This window comes from Pocillopora damicornis, chromosome 2, assembly GCF_964200805.1.
Source record: "Pocillopora damicornis chromosome 2, jaPocDami1.2, whole genome shotgun sequence".
Taxonomy (NCBI): domain Eukaryota; kingdom Metazoa; phylum Cnidaria; class Anthozoa; order Scleractinia; family Pocilloporidae; genus Pocillopora; species Pocillopora damicornis.
This window is the reverse complement of record NC_142671.1, coordinates 7,332,494-7,354,136: the sequence shown is the minus strand read 5'-3', so window position 1 is coordinate 7,354,136 and position 21,643 is coordinate 7,332,494. Positions and strand designations below refer to the sequence as shown.

Here is a 21,643-nt window from a genome sequence, read left to right as displayed (position 1 = left end):
TGCTACGATTGCATAAACATTGTCTTGCAACCCGTTATTACCAACACGAATTCGCAGTAGCGACGGAACACAGTGCTGCAAGTACATCCACCTGTTGGATGTATACTTCCACTGCAAGAAAGTAACGAAGGGCGAGGTAGTATTGTATCAATATCAAGTTGCTGTCCGAAATGAAACGACTACAATACTTTCTTTGGAACTGGATAAAATTTTGTCGAGCCTAATAAAGTCGAAAATTAAAGCAGGGTGTTCCAGAGGATTTTTTTAATTATCATTATTGAGGGTAAAGCACATTCATGACCAGTTATTGCCAACTTTCCATAAGAGATAATCAGATTACATTCCTAGGTCAGCTAAATCACGTTTGTCAACTCAGTTGATAAAACCAAACCATCTGATTATGTAATCGTTTGTGTCCGTGTACCGCCCTCGAGGGTTCCTCCGTCTCTTTCTTTTTTTGTTTTTGTTTTTGACCTTGACTCTAGCAAAGCATTGACTAATTAAATAGTGCTTTGTCCAACTGATATTTTAATTAAAAGAGGAAATTAAATTTGATTACAATCACTCATTAGTGCACCTTCGTGTGACAAAACAGATTACTAACCAACAACTTGCTAGAAACAGTCTCAAATCGAACAAAAAGGAATCGAATGATTACTATTATGTTACATGATTTGAAACATCTTCTAAATTTTACTCAAAGTTAAAGTTACAAATACGCCCGCACTTAGCATGAACCAATTGTTAAATATCACATGATGGTTCACGTGTTATCATTATCATCAATGAGCGTTTCTTTGTTCTTTCTTAGCTATTAACATCAATCCACACCCTAACGCTCCTGTCAGTTCAGCTTGGTCGGCGACGGAGTGAACTACAACAGGCTATCTCAGCTCGTAATCCAGTTTTGAAAATCAAGCGGCTTATCCTCAACATGTCTCTTTCAAAGCAGGTTAGTGAATTCTTGAAACTTAACAAAGAGAGTCGAACTTACCCCGGTAACAAAGAATGAGGTAAAATCGTCCGAACGCAAATTGCTATGCCACACCCAAAACATGCTCTTCAAACGTTTTGACTTTGCACTAAAATCATGTAGAGCAATAATTCTCGCAGATGAGCTGTAATTTTAACAACTGCAGAAAAAGAAGCTTGATAAAAGTAGACTTCGATAGGATTCAAACCTGTGCCTCTCAAATACTAGCTGAGCGCTGCTACAAACCAACTAGGAATCCACACGTTAAGAAAAATGAAATTATTATTTGACCTGCGGGTGAAAATCAAGTGAAACAGTAATCCTCGCAGGTGAGCCTCAGTTTGTCTGAGTGTTCCAGCCGGTTCTCAAGTAGGATTCGCAATTGTTAAGGGAACAAAAAGGAGGGTGTTGGGGTTGAAATATTTTGGTGGATTCACGTAATATTTATGACCCCACTTATAACCCCCCTCCCTCTACACCATAATTGGCGGTTAATTTGCAGTCGATTTCGTATAGCTCCCCCTTTATACTTTGTTGGTGACGATTCCTCTGACGTAGAACCCCCCCAAAAAAAAACATTCCCCCCTTTCCCCCGTCCTGGTGATAAGTAAAGACTGGCCCGTCAGTAGACAAGCCCATCTCACTGATAACACAACGCCGACAGAAATTCTACCAGGCAAAAGATAAATGTTAAACTGAACTTGAGCGCTTTATCTCGCCAGGTTAAAAAGTTACTGAAACAGATGCATGCCCCACAAACCACACACAGAAAAATGCCGTCGTGTTGTGTCGCTATACTAATTAATCTGTCTTCATGTATCACTTATGGCTTATTTAATTCATTCTGCATGTCTTGAAGCTTCCAACTCACCTTGAAGCTAAATTCAGTCCAATGTTTGTTTCTGATGCGATGAAATATTGCAGCGCAAGGAAATATTTTAAAAGAAGGTCAAAGAGTAGGACAATTAGATATAAAAAGCCAAATGGTGTGAGGCGCACTGTGTTAATTTGATATGGCGTAAGCTGTATCTTAATAGTAAAAAAAATAATTTATATTTTATCGTTTCAGATACTGAGCAATTAAATGCACTGGCGAATTAAAACCAGCTTAGGTCTTTGAAAAATATAACTGTTGGTAGAAAATAATCGTTTCTTTCCTTTTTACTTATTCAGGTCATTCTAAAAGATATGAATATGAAATTTGAAATGAAGGGTAGTGTCAATGGACATTACTTCGAGATCGAGGGTGAAGGAAAAGGAAAGCCTTACGAGTAAGTGCCTCTTAAAAGACAGACCACGATGAATTATTTCATTACTATGCATTGCAATTTATTGTTAAATACAGAGTTAAATAAGATCACATTGCAGCTGTCAAATAAGGCCTGATGTCACGGTGTCAATGATTTTGGGAAATTACCAAAGTGAATAAAGACTTTTTTAAAAACGCAAAGTGATCAAGATCAAAAATTCATAAGAAGATTTTCAGTCATGAACTATGAGCTTGTTTTTATTCTCGTTTGCAAGCTACCAACTGCCTATGACATCGACTTCTTCATCGCCTTCCTGAATCAGGCGAAGTTAAAAGGCTACTGCAAATTATCCTGTAAAAGCTTAGTCACAGCTCAATGTATTTGTAATACTTTAATTTCTTACAACTTAGCATGAATGTTTATGCAGTATTTGACTCAAGTTTGAATTATCATGAGCATAAAATATCTGGTCTTCCTAATTTTCCTGTGTTTCAGGGCATACATGAGCTGTTTCTGAAAATAATTTTCAACACTCCTATTCTTTTTATCCCAGAGGAATACAGAAGTCCACTTTTCGGGTTACCAAGGGAGGACCCCTTCCATTCTCCTTTGACATTCTGTCGTCAGCGTTCAAATATGGAAATAGGTGCTTCACTTATTATCCTGAGGGCATGCACGACTATTTCAAACAAGCCTTTCCTGCTGGAATGTCGTATGAAAGGTCATTTACATTTGAAGATGGAGGAGTTGCCACAGCCAGTGGACACATTGGGTATGAAAGTAATGTTTAGTATGGGATTGAGATAATACTCCTTAAAAGAAATCTTCAAGGTCATTTTTTACACGGAGCAGGACGCGCCGTTTTTAAAAGTGTAACTTAGTTGTGATTCTCCAAAGAGCGCCTGCTGTCTAGCTACATGGGAACAAAACTACAACTTGAAAAAGCATAATGACAAGAGAATATTCAGACGACTGTATTTTAAAAGAGGCATCTATGGGAAAATGGGTTTAATTTGAAAAACATCGTAGCGGAAATGACAAAATTTAAAAAACAAAATTCGCTAACGCATTATTCTCCAGGTCCTATTGCACTCTAGGTATGTGACAATGATATAAGAGTAATTTTACATTTTTTTACATTTTGATTTCTCAAATTCCTCTTAATTTTTACAGTCTTGAGGGCAATTTATTTACACACAAATCCATGTTTCATGGCGTAAACTTTCCCGCTGACGGACCCATAATGGGAAAGAGGACAATTGGCTGGGACCCGTCCTTTGAGAAAATGACCGTCTCTAACAACATATTGAGAGGTGATGTGACTATGTTCCTACTACTCAAAGGAGGCGGTTATCACAGTTGCCAGTTTCACACTTCTTACAAGTAAGGACTGTAACAACTCCAACGATTGAATATCATTTCTTTTGAGCAATCGGTTCTCATCTTCTGAGTTTCACGGGATAGAAGCAACCGAAGAGAACGCTGGGATGAAAAGGGCCTGAAGAGAACGGCTTAATACTAATTTCCCTTGTCAATTAAATGTTTGGGAGAGAATAAGACTCTTCACAAGATACTAAAGGTTATCTATAATAATATCCTTTAAACCTAAAAATGTTTCCTTCCCTGCATTTGTCAATAAAAGATGTTCAGGACAATGGAAAAATAATCACAAGTAATTGCTAAACTACACTGTAACAAAAAAAGTAAAGTTCATAAAGAAGTAAAAAAAAAAACCAGTAAAAAAACCAACGCTGATGGGGAACGTAAAACGCATATTTTGTATTTTAACAAGTATTTTTTTCCTTTTGCACAGAACAAAGGCGCCAGTCACACTGCCTCCGAACCACGTTGTAGAACATCGCATAGTGAGGACCGACCTTGATGACAAAGAGGGCAAGAAGGTCCTGCTGGAAGAATATGCTAAGGCTCATGTTAACCCTGTGTAACTGAGATGGAAGTATTTTCACTACCTCCCCGAAAATTTCTGACTTCACTATAATACGAACCAGGTCAGTTGAAAAATAAAAAAAAAAGATAAAAAACACTGTGTAGTGTCATCCTCTCAATTCGTACAGCCATAAATACTCCCTTAGACTTAAAACTGGATACAAACATTTTGTCGATTCGTTCAAAACAACAGTTTTTTCATGACTACCTTCACTTTCTAATAATTTTGGTAGCTACCGGACATTGCGCGAGTCAATTGGTCATCATAATTAGACACTGTAAAATTAAGACATGACTTTTGAGAAATTATGACTTAGCACAAAAATAAACATATCATTAATTAAATCTCTGAAAACAGCAACTGATTTACATCTCTGTTTTCGAGTTGAGGTGATAAAGTTCACAATACATCATGAATCCCATACTTTCCGCAGTCAGTTCTTACCACCATAGTGCAAGTTTAAAGCGAATGGAAAGAGCCAGATCCCCTTGAATAAATGCTTTATTTAAACTGAAAAAACAATTATAGAAAACGCTGGTATAAACCGGTGATCAGTAATAAAAATACTGTTAAAAATACATTTCACTATCGATACAAGTTAAGATTAAATTAAAAATTACCAAAAAATATTTACAGTGATAAACAATTTCTACACTTCATTTGTGTTGTACCTCATCATATTCTACTAAAAGTTTAAAAGTTTTAATTTTAAAACTTCTCAGCGTTTCACATACACACAGTACTTTGGGGAGGTCATTCCATTCCTTTGCAGCGGCTTACTCGAATGTTGACTGACCCATAGCTGTTTTTTATCTTGGGAGATGAAGTTCCCTACTATCTCTGGGGGTTTTACGGCGAATTTCTGATCTCAATGCAAAATACCCTTGAAGTTGCCTGGGACAGTGATAATCACTTACGATTTTATATACTAGTTGGGAACGTAAATAACGGCGCCTGTCGTTTACGCAAAAGTTGTTTAACAGTTTGAAAGACTTTGACAAAGGAGATATTCGATTTTTAGCATTGATTGACAATGGTTTCCATTAAGCGTCTGTTAAAGTTCTCTGTCTCTGTCTCTGTCTCTCCTTCTGGAACACTCATGATCATTATTTATTTGTCTAATCTCGATCATAAATCCTTTATGCTTTACGCTGATTTAAAAAAAGACACCCACATGTTGGATAGCGACATCTAACGACATTCTCTTACCTCGTTTTATGTCCCATTCGACGTTTCAGTTTCTTTCTTTTCTATTTGTTTCTGCCACCAGTTTACACTGATGATGTATTAAGTGTCATGTCTATGTGGCACCTTTGTGATAGCCGCTGTTTATTGATCTTAAATCATTTTAAGCTTTGCTTTCATTAGCAAAGCACTACCGTTTAAACTTAAACAGTATCCTTCAGCTTTAGTCGCGTTACCATTTACAGTTTTTCTTTTAAAAATATTAAAAATTTATCTTACGTGCTTCGGTAAAGATCGCTAGCTTTTCCATAATCATTAAAGACACTAACTTAAATTTATTCCAAGGGAGCAACAGTGATCGGTCATTTCACGCTACAATATTTGTTACATGTTCTTCGTCGAGTAAAAAGGTAAAATAGTAAACGTTGCTTCCAATCCGAAATGAAATTTATAACCAGACTTAACAAAATCACAGAAAAACAACGTGATGTACATATACGTCCATATACAACAAAGCAACAGACGAACCTTTTTAATTTTGTAATTTAGTACAGGTCTGGAGGTGACAATTGTTTTTACCTTTTTCATCGGTTGAACAAAGGATTAATTATTAAGACCATGTAAACATCTGCTTCACTTAAATTAAACGATTGGTTACATAACTTAAAAAAAAGTAGTTGACCTTAGCTGAAAGTGGCGCTCAAGGGCAATTTGTTGTTTGACATGTTTTGATTAATTATAAATATAACCTAGAAATCTCCAGACTGCTTAGTCATGCTGACTTGCATACCATAGAACTCTTCATCAAGTCACGCATTTATTGTCTAATACTACTAAAATATTTCTTAGGTGAGCTTCTGGAATGTTCCAGAACACTTTGCGAAAATAAATAAAGACTCATCTATGTAGTAGTAGGAGTAGTTGTTGTTGTCGGAGCGACGACTGTTTTGAGAGCTATACCGAGAGAAAGTTACGGCGGAAGATTGCTCATTTCAAGGAACTCTGGAGACAGCAGTGAGATTGTGTCAGCGGTGAGCTGGCATATAGACTGTGGCGGGCTTAATTAAGTTTATCAATGATAAGTATTGTACTGCTTTTAGAAGTCGCCTCTTGTTAAGAACATTACTCGCTGTTTAATAAAGTAGTTGAGTTTGTGGGATTGAAGTGTTTTTCTGTCGCTTTGATTATACCGTAACAGACAGTTCAAAAGTATTCCCAGGGTCTCGGTGTAGACCCCCAACATTTATTCAGCAGAATATTTCTCAATTTCCTTACTGAACTCAAAACTTACCATCTCCCTCTCCTATTTACAATCATAAGTATGTTTCCCTTGTATACAATTCAGTTTCGACTTGTGAGTCTCGAATTACCGTCTGCATGCGACTTTTAAATCAGTTTTCAGAAACAAGCGATCAGAACTCGACAATGAACATTGCTCTGGGGCCAAATGTTATCCAATAGCTCAAAGGACAGAAGTAATCGTTTCGTAACCCTGTTAAGCAGCCGTCATGGGTTCTCTCTATTTAGCCCTCACTATAGACAAGAAAGATTTAACTGATTCTTGACGATAACATAAGTAAAGCTTCAATGTCCACTTTAATTCCCTTTTTTTGCTAAATGTTGATTGAAAAATGCACTCTCGCATGCCTAGTAGCAATGTGAAATTATTTTCCTATCGCTTTACGCGTTGTTAATCGACGTTCGTCGTTTTTCTTTTCAATCGAATAATGCAAACATATGGGCGGCATTTGACGGTAGTCATATTGATTAAGATTGCACACCCTTGAATACTACGAAAATAGAACGGAATGCGCAAAGTTTATCAGTCTCGACAGCGTCGCTTCAATTGAATGTCAAAATGTATCTTCAAACGATAAAATGAAATTAGCTTTTGAAAAACATGGAGAGTGTTTCAGCATATCCTGCACATGGCAAAACTGATTATGCCAAACGCATTACGTTGTAACTAGTTTCTACCATTGACTTTGCGGACAATTGTTTTCATTTCATCACCACAAGTACCAGAATTGCCTAAATTGTTTCCACTGCTAAAGAGCAGCCAATTTCGTGGACGTAGCAGTAATATTCATTGCCGTTAGTGGGCCGGCTCTTGCTTTATCAGGGCTCTCTCTTTAATAAAACTATTTTATTCTTTCTTTAATCAACTGAATTGATAATGTGAATTTCCACGCAAGAGCCATTCTAAAGAAGACATTTCGTGCGTTAGTCCTTCATCAGCCAAGTCACGTTCTCAACTCAGTTTAACAAAAACTAAATCAGCTGATTATGTAATCATTAGATTGAACGGACCGAAGGAATTTAAACGCCAAGCATACACTTTTATACTTCACAACGGCTAACAAGCATGGAACGACTAAAGTACTTTCTTTGAAACTGGATATAATTTTGTTGAACCTAATAAAGGCGAAGATTAAAGCAGGGTGTTCCAGAGGATTTTTTTTATTACTATTATTGAGGGTAAAAGCTCATTCATGATCAGTTACCGCCAACTTTCCATAAGAGAAAATCAGATTACATTCCCAGGCTCTGTGTTTATAAAGTTATGACGCTCTTGAATATGCGAAATTCACAGCTGTGCAATTGGTTCAACGAAAAAATATGCTACGGTTGCATAAACATTATCTTGCACCCCGTTATTACGAACACGAATTCGCAGTAGCGACGGAACACAGTGCTGCAAGTACATCCACCTGTTGAATATATACTTCCACTGCAAGAAAGTAACGAAGGATGAGGTAGTATTGTATCAATATCATGTTGCTGTCCATCCAATGCCAAATTTATAACTAGACTTCGCAAAATCACAGAAAACAGCATGATGTACATATACAGAAAAGGAAAAGATGAACATTTTTAATTTTGAAGTTTAGTATAGATCTGGGAGCGGCATTTGTTTTTGCCCTTTTTTTTCGGTTGAACATAGGATTAATTATTAAGACAAGATAAACGTCCGGCTTCATTGAAATTAAACGATTGGTATCATAATTTTAAAAGACATGGTTGACCTTAGCTGACCGTGGCGCCTAAGGGCAATACGCGTTTGACAGTTCGAAAGTATTCCCAGAGTCTTGACTCCGGCAAAGCATTCACTAATTAAATACTAGTCGTCAATGCTTTGACTATTTCATAAAGTTCGATGTCAATAGCAACGCCTATATTTTTGTAAACATGAATTGGTTCAGTTTCGGAGTTAGTCTGTTTCCTTAGACGTTCAGCATCTGAGACGAGGATAAAATGTTAAAAGTAACAATAAAAAGATCGAACGGACTGAAGGAATTAAAAACGCTAACCATACGCTTTTATACTTCACAACGGCTGACAAGCGTGAAACGACTACAATACTTTCTTTAGAACTGGATATAATTTTGTCGAGCCTAATAAAGCCGAAAATTACAGCAGAGTGTTCCAGAGGATTTTTTTTAATTATCATTATTGAGGGTAAAGCACATTCATGACCAGTTATTGCCAACTTTCCATAAGAGATAATCAGATTACATACCTAGGTCAGCTAAATCACGTTTGTCAACTCAGTTGATAAAACCAAACCATCTGATTATGTAATCGTTTGTGTCCGTGTACCGCCCTCGTGGGTCTCTCCGTCTCTTTCTTTTTTTGTTTTTGTTTTTGACCTTGACTCTAGCAAAGCATTGACTAATTAAATAGTGCTTTGTCCAACTGATATTTTAATTAAAAGAGGAAATTAAATTTGATTTCAATTACTCATTAGTGCACCTTCGTGTGACAAAACAGATTACTAACCATTGACTTTGCGGACAATTGCTTTCATTTTAGCACCACAAGTACCAGAATTGCCTAAATTGTTTCCACTGCTAAAGAGCAGCCAATTTCGTGGACGTAGCAGTAATATTCACTGCCGTTACTGGACCGGCTCTTGCTTTATCAGGGCTCTTTCTTTTATAAAGTTATTTAATTCTTTCTGTAATCAACTGAATTGATAATGTGAATTTCCACGCAAGAGCCATTCTAAAGAAGATATTTCGAGCGTTAGTCCTTCGTCAGCCAAGTCACGTTCTCAACTCAGTTTAACAAAAACTAAATCAGCTGATTATGTAATCATTAGATTGGACGGACCGAAGGAATTTAAACGCCAAGCATACACTTTTATAATTCACAACGGCTAACAAGCATGGAACGACTAAGTACTTTCTTTGAAATTGGATATAATTTTGTTGAACCTAATAAAGGCGAAAATTAAAGCAGGGTGTTCCAGAGGATTTTTTTTATTATTATTATTGAGGGTAAAAGCTTATTCATGATCAGTTACCGCCAACTTTCCATAAGAGAAAATCAGATTACATTCCCAGGCTCTGTGTTTATAAAGTTATGACGCTCTTGAATATGCGAAATTCACAGCTGTGCAATTGGTTCAACGAAAAAATATGCTACGGTTGCATAAACATTGTCTTGCACCTCGTTATTACGAACACGAATTCGCAGTAGCGACGGAACACAGTGCTGCAAGTACATCCACCTGTTGAATGTATACTTCCACTGCAAGAAAGTAACGAAGGATGAGGTAGTATTGTATCAATATCATGTTGCTGTCCATCCAATGCCAAATTTAAAACTAGACTTCGCAAAATCACAGAAAACAACATGACGTACATATACAGAAAAGGAAAAGATGAACATTTTTAATTTTGAAGTTTAGTATAGATCTGGGAGCGGCATTTTTTTTTGCCCTTTTTTTTCGGTTGAACATAGGATTAATTATTAAGACAAGATAAACGTCCAGCTTCATTAAAATTAAACGATTGGTAACATAATTTTAAAAAACATGGTTGACCTTAGCTGACCGTGGCGCCTAAGGGCAATACGCGTTTGACAGTTCGAAAGTATTCCCAGAGTCTTGACTCCGGCAAAGCATTCACTAATTAAATACTAGTCGTCAATGCTTTGACTATTTCATAAAGTTCGATGTCAATAGCAACGCCTATATTTTTGTAAACATGAATTGGTTCAGTTTCGGAGTTAGTCTGTTTCCTTAGACGTTCAGCATCTGAGACGAGGATAAAATGTTAAAAGTAACAATAAAAAGATCGAACGGACTGAAGGAATTAAAAACGCTAACCATACGCTTTTATACTTCACAACGGCTGACAAGCGTGAAACGACTACAATACTTTCTTTAGAACTGGATATAATTTTGTCGAGCCTAATAAAGCCGAAAATTACAGCAGAGTGTTCCAGAGGATTTTTTTTAATTATCATTATTGAGGGTAAAGCACATTCATGACCAGTTATTGCCAACTTTCCATAAGAGATAATCAGATTACATACCTAGGTCAGCTAAATCACGTTTGTCAACTCAGTTGATAAAACCAAACCATCTGATTATGTAATCGTTTGTGTCCGTGTACCGCCCTCGTGGGTCTCTCCGTCTCTTTCTTTTTTTGTTTTTGTTTTTGACCTTGACTCTAGCAAAGCATTGACTAATTAAATAGTGCTTTGTCCAACTGATATTTTAATTAAAAGAGGAAATTAAATTTGATTACAATCACTCATTAGTGCACCTTCGTGTGACAAAACAGATTACTAACCAACAACTTGCTAGAAACAGTCTCAAATCGAACAAAAAGGAATCGAATGATTACTATTATGTTACATTATTTGAAAAACCTTTTAAATTTTACTCAAAGTTAAAGTTACAAATACACCCGCACTAAGAATGAACCAATTGTTAAATATCACATGATGGTTCACGTGTTATCATTATCATCAATGAGCGTTTGTTTCTCCTTTCTTAGCTATTAACATCAATCAACGCTAAAGCTCCAGTCAGTTCAGCTTGGTCGGCGACGGAGTGAACTACAACAGGCTATCTCAGCTCGTAATCCAGTTTTGAAAATCAAGCGGCTTATCCTTAACATGTCTCTTTCAAAGCAGGTTAGTGAATTCTTGAAACTTAATAAAGAGAGTCGAATCTACCCCGGTAACAAAGAATAAGGTAAAATCGTCCGAACGCAAATTGCTATGCCACACCCAAAACATGTTCTTCAAACGTTTTGACTTTGCACTAAAATCATGTAAAGCAATAATCCTCGCAGATGAGCTGTAATTTTAGCAATTGCTGAAAAGAAGCTTGATAAAAGTAGACTTCGACAGGATTCAAACCTGTGCCTCTCAAATACTAGCTAGGCGCTGCTATTAACCAACTAGGAATCCACACGTTAAGAAAAATGAAAATTATTATTTGACCTACGGGTGAAAATCAAGTGAAACAGTAATCCTCGCAGGTGAGCCTCAGTTTGTCTGAGTGTTCCAGCCGGTTCTCAAGTAGGATTCGCAATTGTTAAGGGAACAAAAATTTGTCATCGTTACTGCTCATTATTTATCGACTAAGGGGAGGAGGGTTTTGGGGTTGAAATATTTTGATTGATTCACGTAATATTTATGATCCCACTTATGACCCCCCCCCCCTCCCTCTACCCCGTCATTGGCGGTTAATTTGCAATCGATTTTGTATAGCCCCACCTTTATACTTTGTTGGCGACGATTCCTCTAACAACGTAGAACCCCCCCCCAAAAAAAAAAAAAATTCCCCCTTCCCCCCGTCCTGGTGATAGGTAAAGACTGGCCCCTCAGTAGACGAGCCCATCTCACTGATAACACCACGCCGACAGAAATTCTACCAGGCAAAAGATAAATGTTAAACTGAACTTGAGCGCTTTATCTCGCCAGGTTAAAAAGTTACTGAAACAGATGCATGCCCCACAAACCACAGACAGAAAAATGCCGTCGTGTTGTATCGCTTCCAACTCACCTTGAAGCTAAATTCAGTCCAGTGTTTGTTTCTGATGCGATGAAATATTGCAGCGCAAGAAAATATTTTAAAAGAAGGTCAAAGAGTAGGACAATTACATATAAAGAGCCAAATGGTGTGAGGCGCACTGTGTTAATTTGATATGGCGTAAGCTGTATCTTAATAGTATCTTATATTTTATCGTTTCAGATACTGAGCAATTAAATGCGCTGGCAAATTTAACCAGCTTAGGTCTTTGAAAAATATAACTGTTGGTAGAAAATAATCGTTTCTTTCCGTTTTACTTATTCAGGTCATTCTCAAAGATATGAATATGAAATTTGAAATGAAGGGTAGTGTCAATGGACATTACTTCGAGATCGAGGGTGAAGGAAAAGGAAAGCCTTACGAGTAAGTGCCTCTTAAAAGACAGACCACGATGAATTATTTCATTACTATGCATTGCAATTTATTGTTAAATACAGAGTTAAATAAGATCACATTGCAGCTGTCAAATAAGGCCTGATGTCACGGTGTCAATGATTTTGGGAAATTACCAAGGTGAATAAAGACTTTTTTTAAAACGCAAAGTGATCAAGATAAAGATTCATAAGAAGATTTCAGTCATGAACTATGAGCTTGTTTTTATTCGCGTTTGCACATTACCAACTGCCTATGACATCGACTTCTTCATCGCCCTCCAGAATCAGGCGAAGTTTAAAGGCTACTGCAAATTATCCTGTAAAAGCTCAGTCACAGCTAAATTCATTTGTAATACTTTAATTTCTTACAACTTAACATGAAAGTTTAAGTCTGAATTATCATGAGCATAAAATATTTGGTGTTCCTAATTTTCCTGTGTTTCAGGGCATACATGAGCTGTTTCTGAAAATAATTTTCAACACTCTTATCATCTTATTCTAGAGGAATACAGAAGTCCACTTTTCGGGTCACCAAGGGAGGACCCCTTCCATTCTCCTTTGACATTCTGTCGTCAGCGTTCAAATATGGAAATAGGTGCTTCACTTATTATCCTGAGGGCATGCACGACTATTTCAAACAAGCCTTTCCTGCTGGAATGTCGTATGAAAGGTCATTTACATTTGAAGATGGAGGAGTTGCCACAGCCAGTGGTCACATTGGGTATGAAAGTGATGTTTAGTATGGGACTGAGATAATACTCCATGAAAGAAATCTAAAGATTTCTTTTAAGGAGTATTATAAAGATTAAATTAATATATATTAAATTAATATAAAGATTAAAAGAGGTGTCTATGGGAAAATGGGTTTAATTTAAAAAACATTGTAGCGGAAATGACAAAATCTTAAAAACAAAATGCGCTAACGCATTATTCTCCCGATCACATTGCACTCTCGGTATGTGGCACAGATACAAGGGTAATTTTCCATTTTTGTTATTGATTTCTCAAATTTCTCTTAATTTTTACAGGCTTGAGGGTAATTCATTTACACACAAATCCATGTTTCATGGCGTAAACTTTCCCGCCGACGGACCCATAATGGGAAAGAGGACAATTGGCTGGGACCCGTCCTTTGAGAAAATGACCGTCTCTAACAACATATTGAGAGGTGATGTGACTATGTTCCTACTACTCAAAGGAGGCGGTTATCACAGTTGCCAGTTTCACACTTCTTACAAGTAAGCACTGTAACAGCTCTAACGGTTCAATATTATTTCTTTTAAGCTATCGGTTCTCATCTTCTTCTACGGGATAGAAGCAACCAAAGAGAACGCTGGGATGAAAAGGGCCTGGAGAGAACGGCTTAATGCTAATTTCTTGTGTCAATAAAATGTTTGGGAGAGAATAAGACACCTCACAAGATACTAAAGGTTATCTATAATGATATCCTTTAAATAATCGCAAGTAATTGCTAAACTACATTGTACCAAAAAAAGTAAAGTTCATAAAAAAGTAAAAAAAAAAAAAACCCAGTAAAAAAACCAACGCTGATGGGAAACATAAAACGCATATTTTGTATTTTAACAAGTATTTTTTTCCTTTTGCACAGAACAAAGGCGCCAGTCACACTGCCTCCGAACCATGTTGTGGAACATCGCATAGTGAGGACCGACCTTGGTGACAAAGACGGCAAGAAGGTCCTGCTGGAAGAATATGCTAAGGCTCATGTTAACCCTGTGTAACTGGGATGGAAGTATTTTCACTACCTCCCCGAAAATTTCTGACTTCACTATAATACGAACCAGGTCGGTTGAAAAATAAAAAAAAAGATACAAAACACTGTGTAGTGTCATCCTCTCAATTCGTACAGCCATAAATACTCCCTTAGACTTAAAACTGGATACAAACATTTTGTCGATTTGTTCAAAACGACAGTTTTTCATGACTACCTTCACTTTATAATAATGTTGGTAGCTACTTGCAACCCATTCCAAACAATTGTCCTTCTCCCTAGCCACCGGGTATTGCGCGGGTCAACTGGTCATCATAATTAGACACTGTAAAATGGGGACATGACTTTTGAGAAATTATGACTTAGCACAAAAATAAACATATCATTAACTACATCTAAGAAAACAGCAACTGATTTACATCTCTGTTTTCGAGTTCAGCTGATAAAGTTCAGAATACATCATGAATCCCATACTTTCCGCAGTCAGTTCTTACCACCATAGTGCAAGTTTAAAGCGAATGGAAAGAGTCAGATCCCCGTGAATAAATGCTTTATTCAATAAATGTTTTATTTAAACTTTTTTTCATCATAGAAAACGCTGGTACAAACCGGTGATCAGCAATAAAAATACTGTTAAAAATACAATTCACTATCGATACAAGTCAAGATTAAATTAAAAATTACCAAAAAATATTTACAGCGATAAAAATTTGTACACGTCATTTGTGTTGTGCCTCATCTGATTCTACAAAAAAAAAGTTTAAAAGTTTTAATTTTAAAAATTCTTAGCGTTTCACAAACACACAGTTCTTTGGGGAAGTCATTCCATTCCTTTGCAGCGGCATACTCGAATATTGACTGGCCCATAGCTGTTTTTTATCTTGGGAGATAAAGTTCCCTACTATCTCTCAGGGCTTTACGGCGAAGTTCTGATCTCAATGCAAAATACCCTTGAAGTTGCCTGGGACAGTGATAATCATGTACGATTTTATATACTAGTTGGAGACGTAAATAACGGCGCCTGTTAGATAATGTTAACAGGCCAAGTCTCTTCGTCATTGACTGTGTGCACGCTAAGTGATTTGTTCTTAAAATTATTTGCATTGCTTTGTTTTGCAACCTTTCCAGAAAATCGGAGTTCGTCTTGCTGCAAAAACCCCATAGGATGCAGCCATAGTCTCAAATAGGTAAATTTGTCGTTTTGTAAATCTTCAATAAAATTTCAGGGCTAAGAAAAAATGAAATTTTACCTAAAAGTTTCAGTTTAGGATAAACTCTCGAGGCAACATATGACAAGTGATTGTTCCATGGTAATGATTTGTCTACCACCACGCCAAGATACGTCAAATGTCTCTGCTGTTTTAATATTGAGTCTCCGTAAAAAATGTTAATGTCTCGGTTGGTTTTGAGTGCTTTGTGGGACGCAATAATCATGGCTTCCGACTTTTTGAATAACCAAAGTGCAAAAGAGAAAATACTGTGGAAGTCAACTAGAAGCTTCTATTTCCTTTTTTTTTTACATTCAGATGTCAACTAAAAATTCCTTCTTTGTAGTAATACCTTTTGACTGCGACCTTGCCTAGTATCTTTTCATGGGTCCGTCGACTTTTGTGTCATTTACCCCTTTTTTACGGGGATCTGCGATTAATCCAAGCTGATTATGTTATCAGTTGTGCCTGTGCATTGCCCTTTTAGGGGCCGCAGTTTTTAATCTTTACTTTTAGCAAAGCATTAAACAACAAGATAATGTTAGTATGTGAGCGGCACTTAACGGCTCCTATTTTGAATACAAAATTAAGAAAAGAAATTTGACGTTGAGGATGACTTCATGAGAGCGTTCCGGTTTTATATGACAAGTAAATCCCGCACCGGTCAAAACTACAACAAAATTCTCGAACGTGATTGGTTATCACCAGCCCGATGCCAGCACTAATAGGATAGTGTACGCGTCATCCTTGTAATTGGGAAGTGCAATAGGACAATTAAAGGGGCAGTTAACACGTCATAACTATGTAAGTGGACAGAATGCGTTATGAGCGCGCGCTGTTGTCTCGCATTTCGACGAGTTGACTAATGTTTTTTATTTATTTATTTTTTATGAAAACGTACAACCAATGTCTAGTTCGGACTCCACTCGGTCCTATTACCATCATAAATTACACACATAACCCTTATCATATTAGTATATTTAGTGCATACTTACAAAAAAAAAAGAACATACAACATACAACAAAAAATACCCTACTATGTAAAAGTACATGTAAACGAGGGAGTTGTGAAAGGCCACTTAAACCAGCGAAACGTCATGCCTCACCATCAATAAGCATGCAATCAATACATCTTTTAATTATTCAAAGTTTGAATGTAATAAGTTATTTAACAGTTTGAAAGACTTTGACAAAGGAAATATTAGATTTTTAGCTTTGATTGACAATGGTTTCCATTTAGCGTCTGTTAAAGTTCTAAGTAATAACAAGTATTAAGTCTCTGTCTCTCCTGCTGGAACACTCATGATCATTATTTGTTTGCCCAACGTCGATCATAAATCCCTTTATGCTTTACGCTGATTAAAAAAAAAAGACCCACATGCTGGATAGCGATATCTAACGACATTCGACTTTTCTGGTTTTTCCCTTTCTATTTGCTTCTGCCACCAGTTTACACTGATGATGTATTAAGTGTCATGTCTATGTGGCACCTTTGTGATAGCCGCTGTTTATTGATCTTAAATCATTTTAAGCTTTGCTTTCATTAGCAAAGCACTACCGTTTAAACTTAAACAGTATCCTTCAGCTTTAGTCGTGTTACCATTTATAGTTTTTCTTTTAAAAATATTAAAAATTTATCTTACGTGTTTCATTTGAATTTTCTTTGGCAGCTTCGGTAAAGATCGTTAGCTTTTCCATAATCATTAAAGACACTAACGTTATGTTTAGACAAGCAGTTAACATATTGAACGAACAAGAGATAAAACGAAAAAATGAACACGAAGTCTTGCTATAAATAGAAACTAGAAGTCGTTTAAAGACGTCTGAGATTTTAAGAGAGGCGAATTCCTGACACGTTTTGACTTTTCAGACCAATTTTGATTCCGGTAGATGTTAATTATGTCTTTTCGACACGTAATTATTGAAAACTGTACAGTAAATGGTTTGAAGCTGGGGGTAACATGTAATAGTGTATTTTGATCGTCCGGGAGAGTGAGCGGAAGTCATCATCGGAGTCGAGTGAATAGTTGTTGCCACTGAAGTGTTCTTAGTCCGGTTTGTATAAACTGATTGGTCAGTTTTGCCGTGATGTTATTGGCTGTAAGACTCAAGTGGCGTAGGTCGGTTGGGATTAGTCGGTCTCCATCCGTTGTGAAGTTAGGTCTTTCTTTTCACTTTGTTTATAATGTTAATATCGTGACTGAGTCGTTTGTATGGTGCCGGTAGTGGTTGACACTTGTTAAGGGGAGTCTGTTCCAATTTAGTAAACCAGCTATGCAGGGTCAGTCGTTGAAAGTCATTGGTGCTGTAGGTTAGGCATTGCGGAGAGTCCCAGTCAAAAGTGTGGTTCATAAGTCGGTGATGTTCGGAGAACCACAGAAAGAAATAATAGGTCGCATTGGGAAACCAGGTTTGTGTAGATTCGGCAGACCGTAAAGTTTCAGTGGCTGTGGTACTGAACACCCTAGTCGGTAGTAGCGTTGGGTGTCAATGGCGTTTGTCTTTTTGAGCGTCAGTAATGTGCTGTTGAGCTTGCGTTGAAGCGCTGGAGTCGGGTCACGTTTGAGTTCTTCTTAGGTTGGTTGAAAAACTATGTCCTCGTCGTTTTTCAGTCATGTAAGGGCATGTTGTTCGACTAAGGTGCTCAGTACCACAGCCACCGAAACTTTATGATCTGCCGAAACTACACAAACCTGGTTTCCCAATGCTACCTATTGTTTCTTTCTGTGGTTCTCCGACATACCAACTGTCCAAGTACCGTACGAAAATACTACAACCGCTCACCGACAAATCCAGACGTAAACCACAATCCGCCAGACGTAAACCACAATCCGCTGAGGACTTCACTGTACAGATACCTGACGACTATAAACTAATGTCATTTGATGTGAAATCGCTTTTTACAAGCATTCCACTTCAACTGGCACTACAATGTACTGAGACTGCTATCTTACAATCTACCGACCCCTTACCACTACCTACAGAGGACATTATGGACTTACTAAACCTTTGCCTTATGTCAACTTACTTTCAGTACAACGGTAAACACTACAAACAGTTACATGGTACAGCTTTGGGGTCTCCAGTTTCTGTTGTTGTAGCAGAAATTGTGATGCAGAACATCGAGGAAAGCGCCCTTTCAACTTGCCGACAAACGATACCGCTCTGGTTACGCCACGTTGACGATACTTTCACTAGAGAGGACGAAGAAAATGGTAAACTACCTTTTCTAGACTGCATGGTAAGTCGTGACGACAACTCACTACGGACAACAGTTTACAGGAAACCGACACATACCGACAGATTACTGGACGAGTCATCCTACAACCCGACATCACACAAAGCCACAACTATCAGGACTCTTACGCGACGAGTGGAACTAGTATGTAACACGACAGACAGCTTATCCGACGATAACAAGTACCTTGTCCGTGTTTTTTCACCAACTACTTTCAACGACTGGAAAAGGTATAAGGAACTGAGAAGAGTGTAAACAAAGCTTTGAAAAGAGCGGAAGCAGAATACTGGAAGAAGACGTTAAGTGAAGCGAAAGGAGGACCAGAGGATTTTGGAAGATTGTGAGACAGCTGACAGGACAAGAAAATACTTGTAGCAAGATAATTGGCCCAATGAGAGATGAAAACAATACATTAATTCATGACGATCTTGTCAAATCGAAAACCATGAATTCGTTATTTGCCACAGTTGGCGAAAAACTAGCATCCCAGTCTCCTCCAACTGCCAACTAAGATAAGTCTTACATCGCAAGAGTAAAACCCAACGATATCTGAAGTTGTGCTTGATACCGACGGGTTTTATAATAAGCTGAGAAAAGTGAACATCAGTAAAGCTTATGGCTGTGATGGTATAACACCAAAGGAAATGGAAATCGTTGCCAAGGAGATCTGCTGCAGTATTGCTCACAAAGGCAAAATGAGCTACTATGAAGGAAAATATCCAACTCAATGGAAAATTGGTAAATTCAAACTCTTGCACAAGGGAAGTGATAGTGGGGAGTGTGGTAACTACAGACCCCTGACTGTGTTGAGCATCCCAGTTAAAATCAATGAGTCTATCATTTGTGATACAAACGACCCTTATTTAAATGAGGTGCTGCAGAAAAACCATTGGGGATACAGAAAGGGTCAGTCATCAGAGTCACTCCTTCTGTTCGTGACGGAATCTTGGAAACGGCCAATAGATGAAGGGAAAGTTGTAGGAGCTATTTTGATTGATTTTAGAAGGCTTTCGACTCAGTAAATCATGACATTTTATACTACAAAATGCATGCTTACGGCCTGAGTAGATAGTTATTTTATTGGTTGCATGGCTATGTATCAAGCCGACGGCAGTTTGTAGAGTAAATGGCATCATATCACCTCTATTAGAAGTAAGATATGCGGTTCCTTCGGGTTCACTTTTAGGCCCAATACTTCTTTCCATTTATGCCAACGATTTTTCTGATAGTATATCACAAGGTGAAGCGGATAATACAACAGCTTTCGTAATATGAAATAGCACCGATGAGGTTGTGGTAAAGTTAAATCTTCTTTTTTGAGAAATTCGCCATACTTAGTGTGAACTTAACAAACTTACCCTACATACTGGAAAAACTGAAGTAATGATAATGCAAAAGAATCGATTTGTAGGACCTTTATTACCAGTTAGATGTGGCGATAAATTGCTTGAATACACTGCCAAAACAAAACTATCAGGGGTTCTGATTGATAACCGACTGCTATGGAGAGAACATGTAGACGGAACACTAAAAGCTTTAGGTAAACAGCTACGTGTTTTGAGGAAGATTAGTTATCTTAAATCACATATTTTGGAAGAAATTTATTTTAAGACTGTAATACCTTGAGTGACTTATTGTATCGGAGTCTGGGGAAGTTGCTCTGTTGCTATGTTTACTGAAATGGAAAACGTGCGCATCAAGGTAGTTTGAACCAAAATATCAAAGAACTATTTGGACCGTGAAGTCCTTGACCCTATCAAGAGGCAAGACTTAGGATACCTATATAAAAGAAGATTAGAAATTGAAGTTTTTAAAGTCAAGCAAGGCTTAAACAGCAGAATACTTCCGTTTTTCACTTTTACTGAATCGAAGCGCAAAGGCCCACTCCTTGAAATCAAACGCATAAAAACAGATCTTGGGAAGAACAGTTTCTATTTCAGGGCCCCGATTGCATGGAATTCTCTTGGCAGTTCATCAAGGCTCTTAGATAAACTTGAGAATTTCAAAACAAAGCTAAAAGGCAACAATACTCAGTTAAGAAAAGTGACATTTGTTCCAGGAACCATCACTAATCTTAAAAAAGATGAGAGAATTTCGTTTATTATTAACTTATTAGTGGTATTCTAAGGTAATATAAATTTTTGACTCTATAAACATTTCTTTTTTTTTTTAAATACCCCTGAAAACATTTTTAATAGAAAGGTTCACTTAATGATTTTGTATATTTTGTGAGAAAATTTCTATAAACATTTTAATAATTAGGCTTAATTTATAACTTTGTATAGATAGTAGATAGGTCCACAGCAGCTTTTTTAGCCGCCACTTAGCGACCTACGTTAACAAATAAAGTATGTGTGTGTTTATGTATGTATGTAAGGGGCAGGGAGCATCCCTACTCCTTCCGTGATTACAGCGTTTGAAATGATGTTAATATTAACAAGCAGAAATTTTGATCATGTGTAGCTTCTTCCATATTTAGATGCAGGCCTAAAATCTGTCGTAACACAAACTGGATAGTGATAACACAGACAAACATTTCAATAAGCGACGCAGGCCTTTCCGCCGAAGAAGAGACCGTCACCATAAAAGCCGGATTTTCACCTACAGAGGTAAGATCCCTCAGTGTTGCTGTAAACTGCGTTTGTATCGCACGACCCACAACGTCCATTCAAGCTGCATCTCGATTTTCCGTCTCTGCACTCATCAATGTCTAAAAAGTGCTAAAGTAAGTCATTTATAGGGAAAGTATAAAGATAAACATGCACCTCTGCGCACAAGGATCATCACTTTGCGACCTATTGCTCCTTGGCGCAGCGAGGAAATCAAAAAACAGAAGTCAATCTATCTGAATCCTCTACCTGCCTCGTTACTGAAAAAACACTTCGACGTGCTCTTACCATCTA

At 37.4% G+C, this 21,643-nt stretch overlaps 3 protein-coding genes across 3 annotated transcripts; all 3 read left to right on the top strand.

Annotated features, from left to right (window-relative positions):
* The first annotated feature begins 799 nt into the window (after positions 1-799).
* On the top strand, positions 800-4,203 carry LOC149049717 (GFP-like fluorescent chromoprotein amFP486). Its single transcript, XM_089195081.1, has 5 exons — positions 800-952; positions 2,147-2,244; positions 2,777-2,995; positions 3,397-3,606; positions 4,037-4,203. Exons 1-5 carry the CDS (start codon positions 935-937, stop codon positions 4,167-4,169), a joined length of 678 nt encoding a protein of 225 aa, XP_089051207.1. The 5' UTR covers positions 800-934; the 3' UTR covers positions 4,170-4,203.
* A 5,692-nt stretch (positions 4,204-9,895) lies between these two features.
* On the top strand, positions 9,896-14,399 carry LOC149049716 (GFP-like fluorescent chromoprotein amFP486). Its single transcript, XM_089195080.1, has 6 exons — positions 9,896-9,914; positions 11,146-11,284; positions 12,454-12,551; positions 13,065-13,283; positions 13,591-13,800; positions 14,172-14,399. The coding sequence occupies exons 2-6, from the start codon at positions 11,267-11,269 to the stop codon at positions 14,302-14,304; spliced, it is 678 nt and encodes a 225-aa protein (XP_089051206.1). The 5' UTR covers positions 9,896-9,914; positions 11,146-11,266; the 3' UTR covers positions 14,305-14,399.
* Positions 14,400-18,206: 3,807 nt separating this feature from the next.
* Positions 18,207-19,762, top strand: LOC113674929 (uncharacterized). Its single transcript, XM_089191416.1, has 2 exons — positions 18,207-18,743; positions 19,328-19,762. Exons 1-2 carry the CDS (start codon positions 18,207-18,209, stop codon positions 19,760-19,762), a joined length of 972 nt encoding a protein of 323 aa, XP_089047542.1.
* The last annotated feature ends 1,881 nt before the right edge of the window (positions 19,763-21,643 follow it).

Coding starts and splice junctions, on each gene's coding strand:
- LOC113674929 (XM_089191416.1), top strand. CDS start 18,207: ATGCTACCTATTGTTTCTTTCTGTGGTTCTCCGACATACCAACTGTCC. Junction 18,744..19,327: donor TACCTTTTCTAGACTGCATG/GTAAGTCGTGAC, acceptor TTTTATAATAAG/CTGAGAAAAGTGAACATCAG.
- LOC149049717 (XM_089195081.1), top strand. Junction 2,245..2,776: donor GGAAAAGGAAAGCCTTACGA/GTAAGTGCCTCT, acceptor TTTTTATCCCAG/AGGAATACAGAAGTCCACTT. Junction 2,996..3,396: donor ACAGCCAGTGGACACATTGG/GTATGAAAGTAA, acceptor TAATTTTTACAG/TCTTGAGGGCAATTTATTTA.
- LOC149049716 (XM_089195080.1), top strand. Junction 13,284..13,590: donor ACAGCCAGTGGTCACATTGG/GTATGAAAGTGA, acceptor TAATTTTTACAG/GCTTGAGGGTAATTCATTTA. Junction 13,801..14,171: donor CAGTTTCACACTTCTTACAA/GTAAGCACTGTA, acceptor CCTTTTGCACAG/AACAAAGGCGCCAGTCACAC.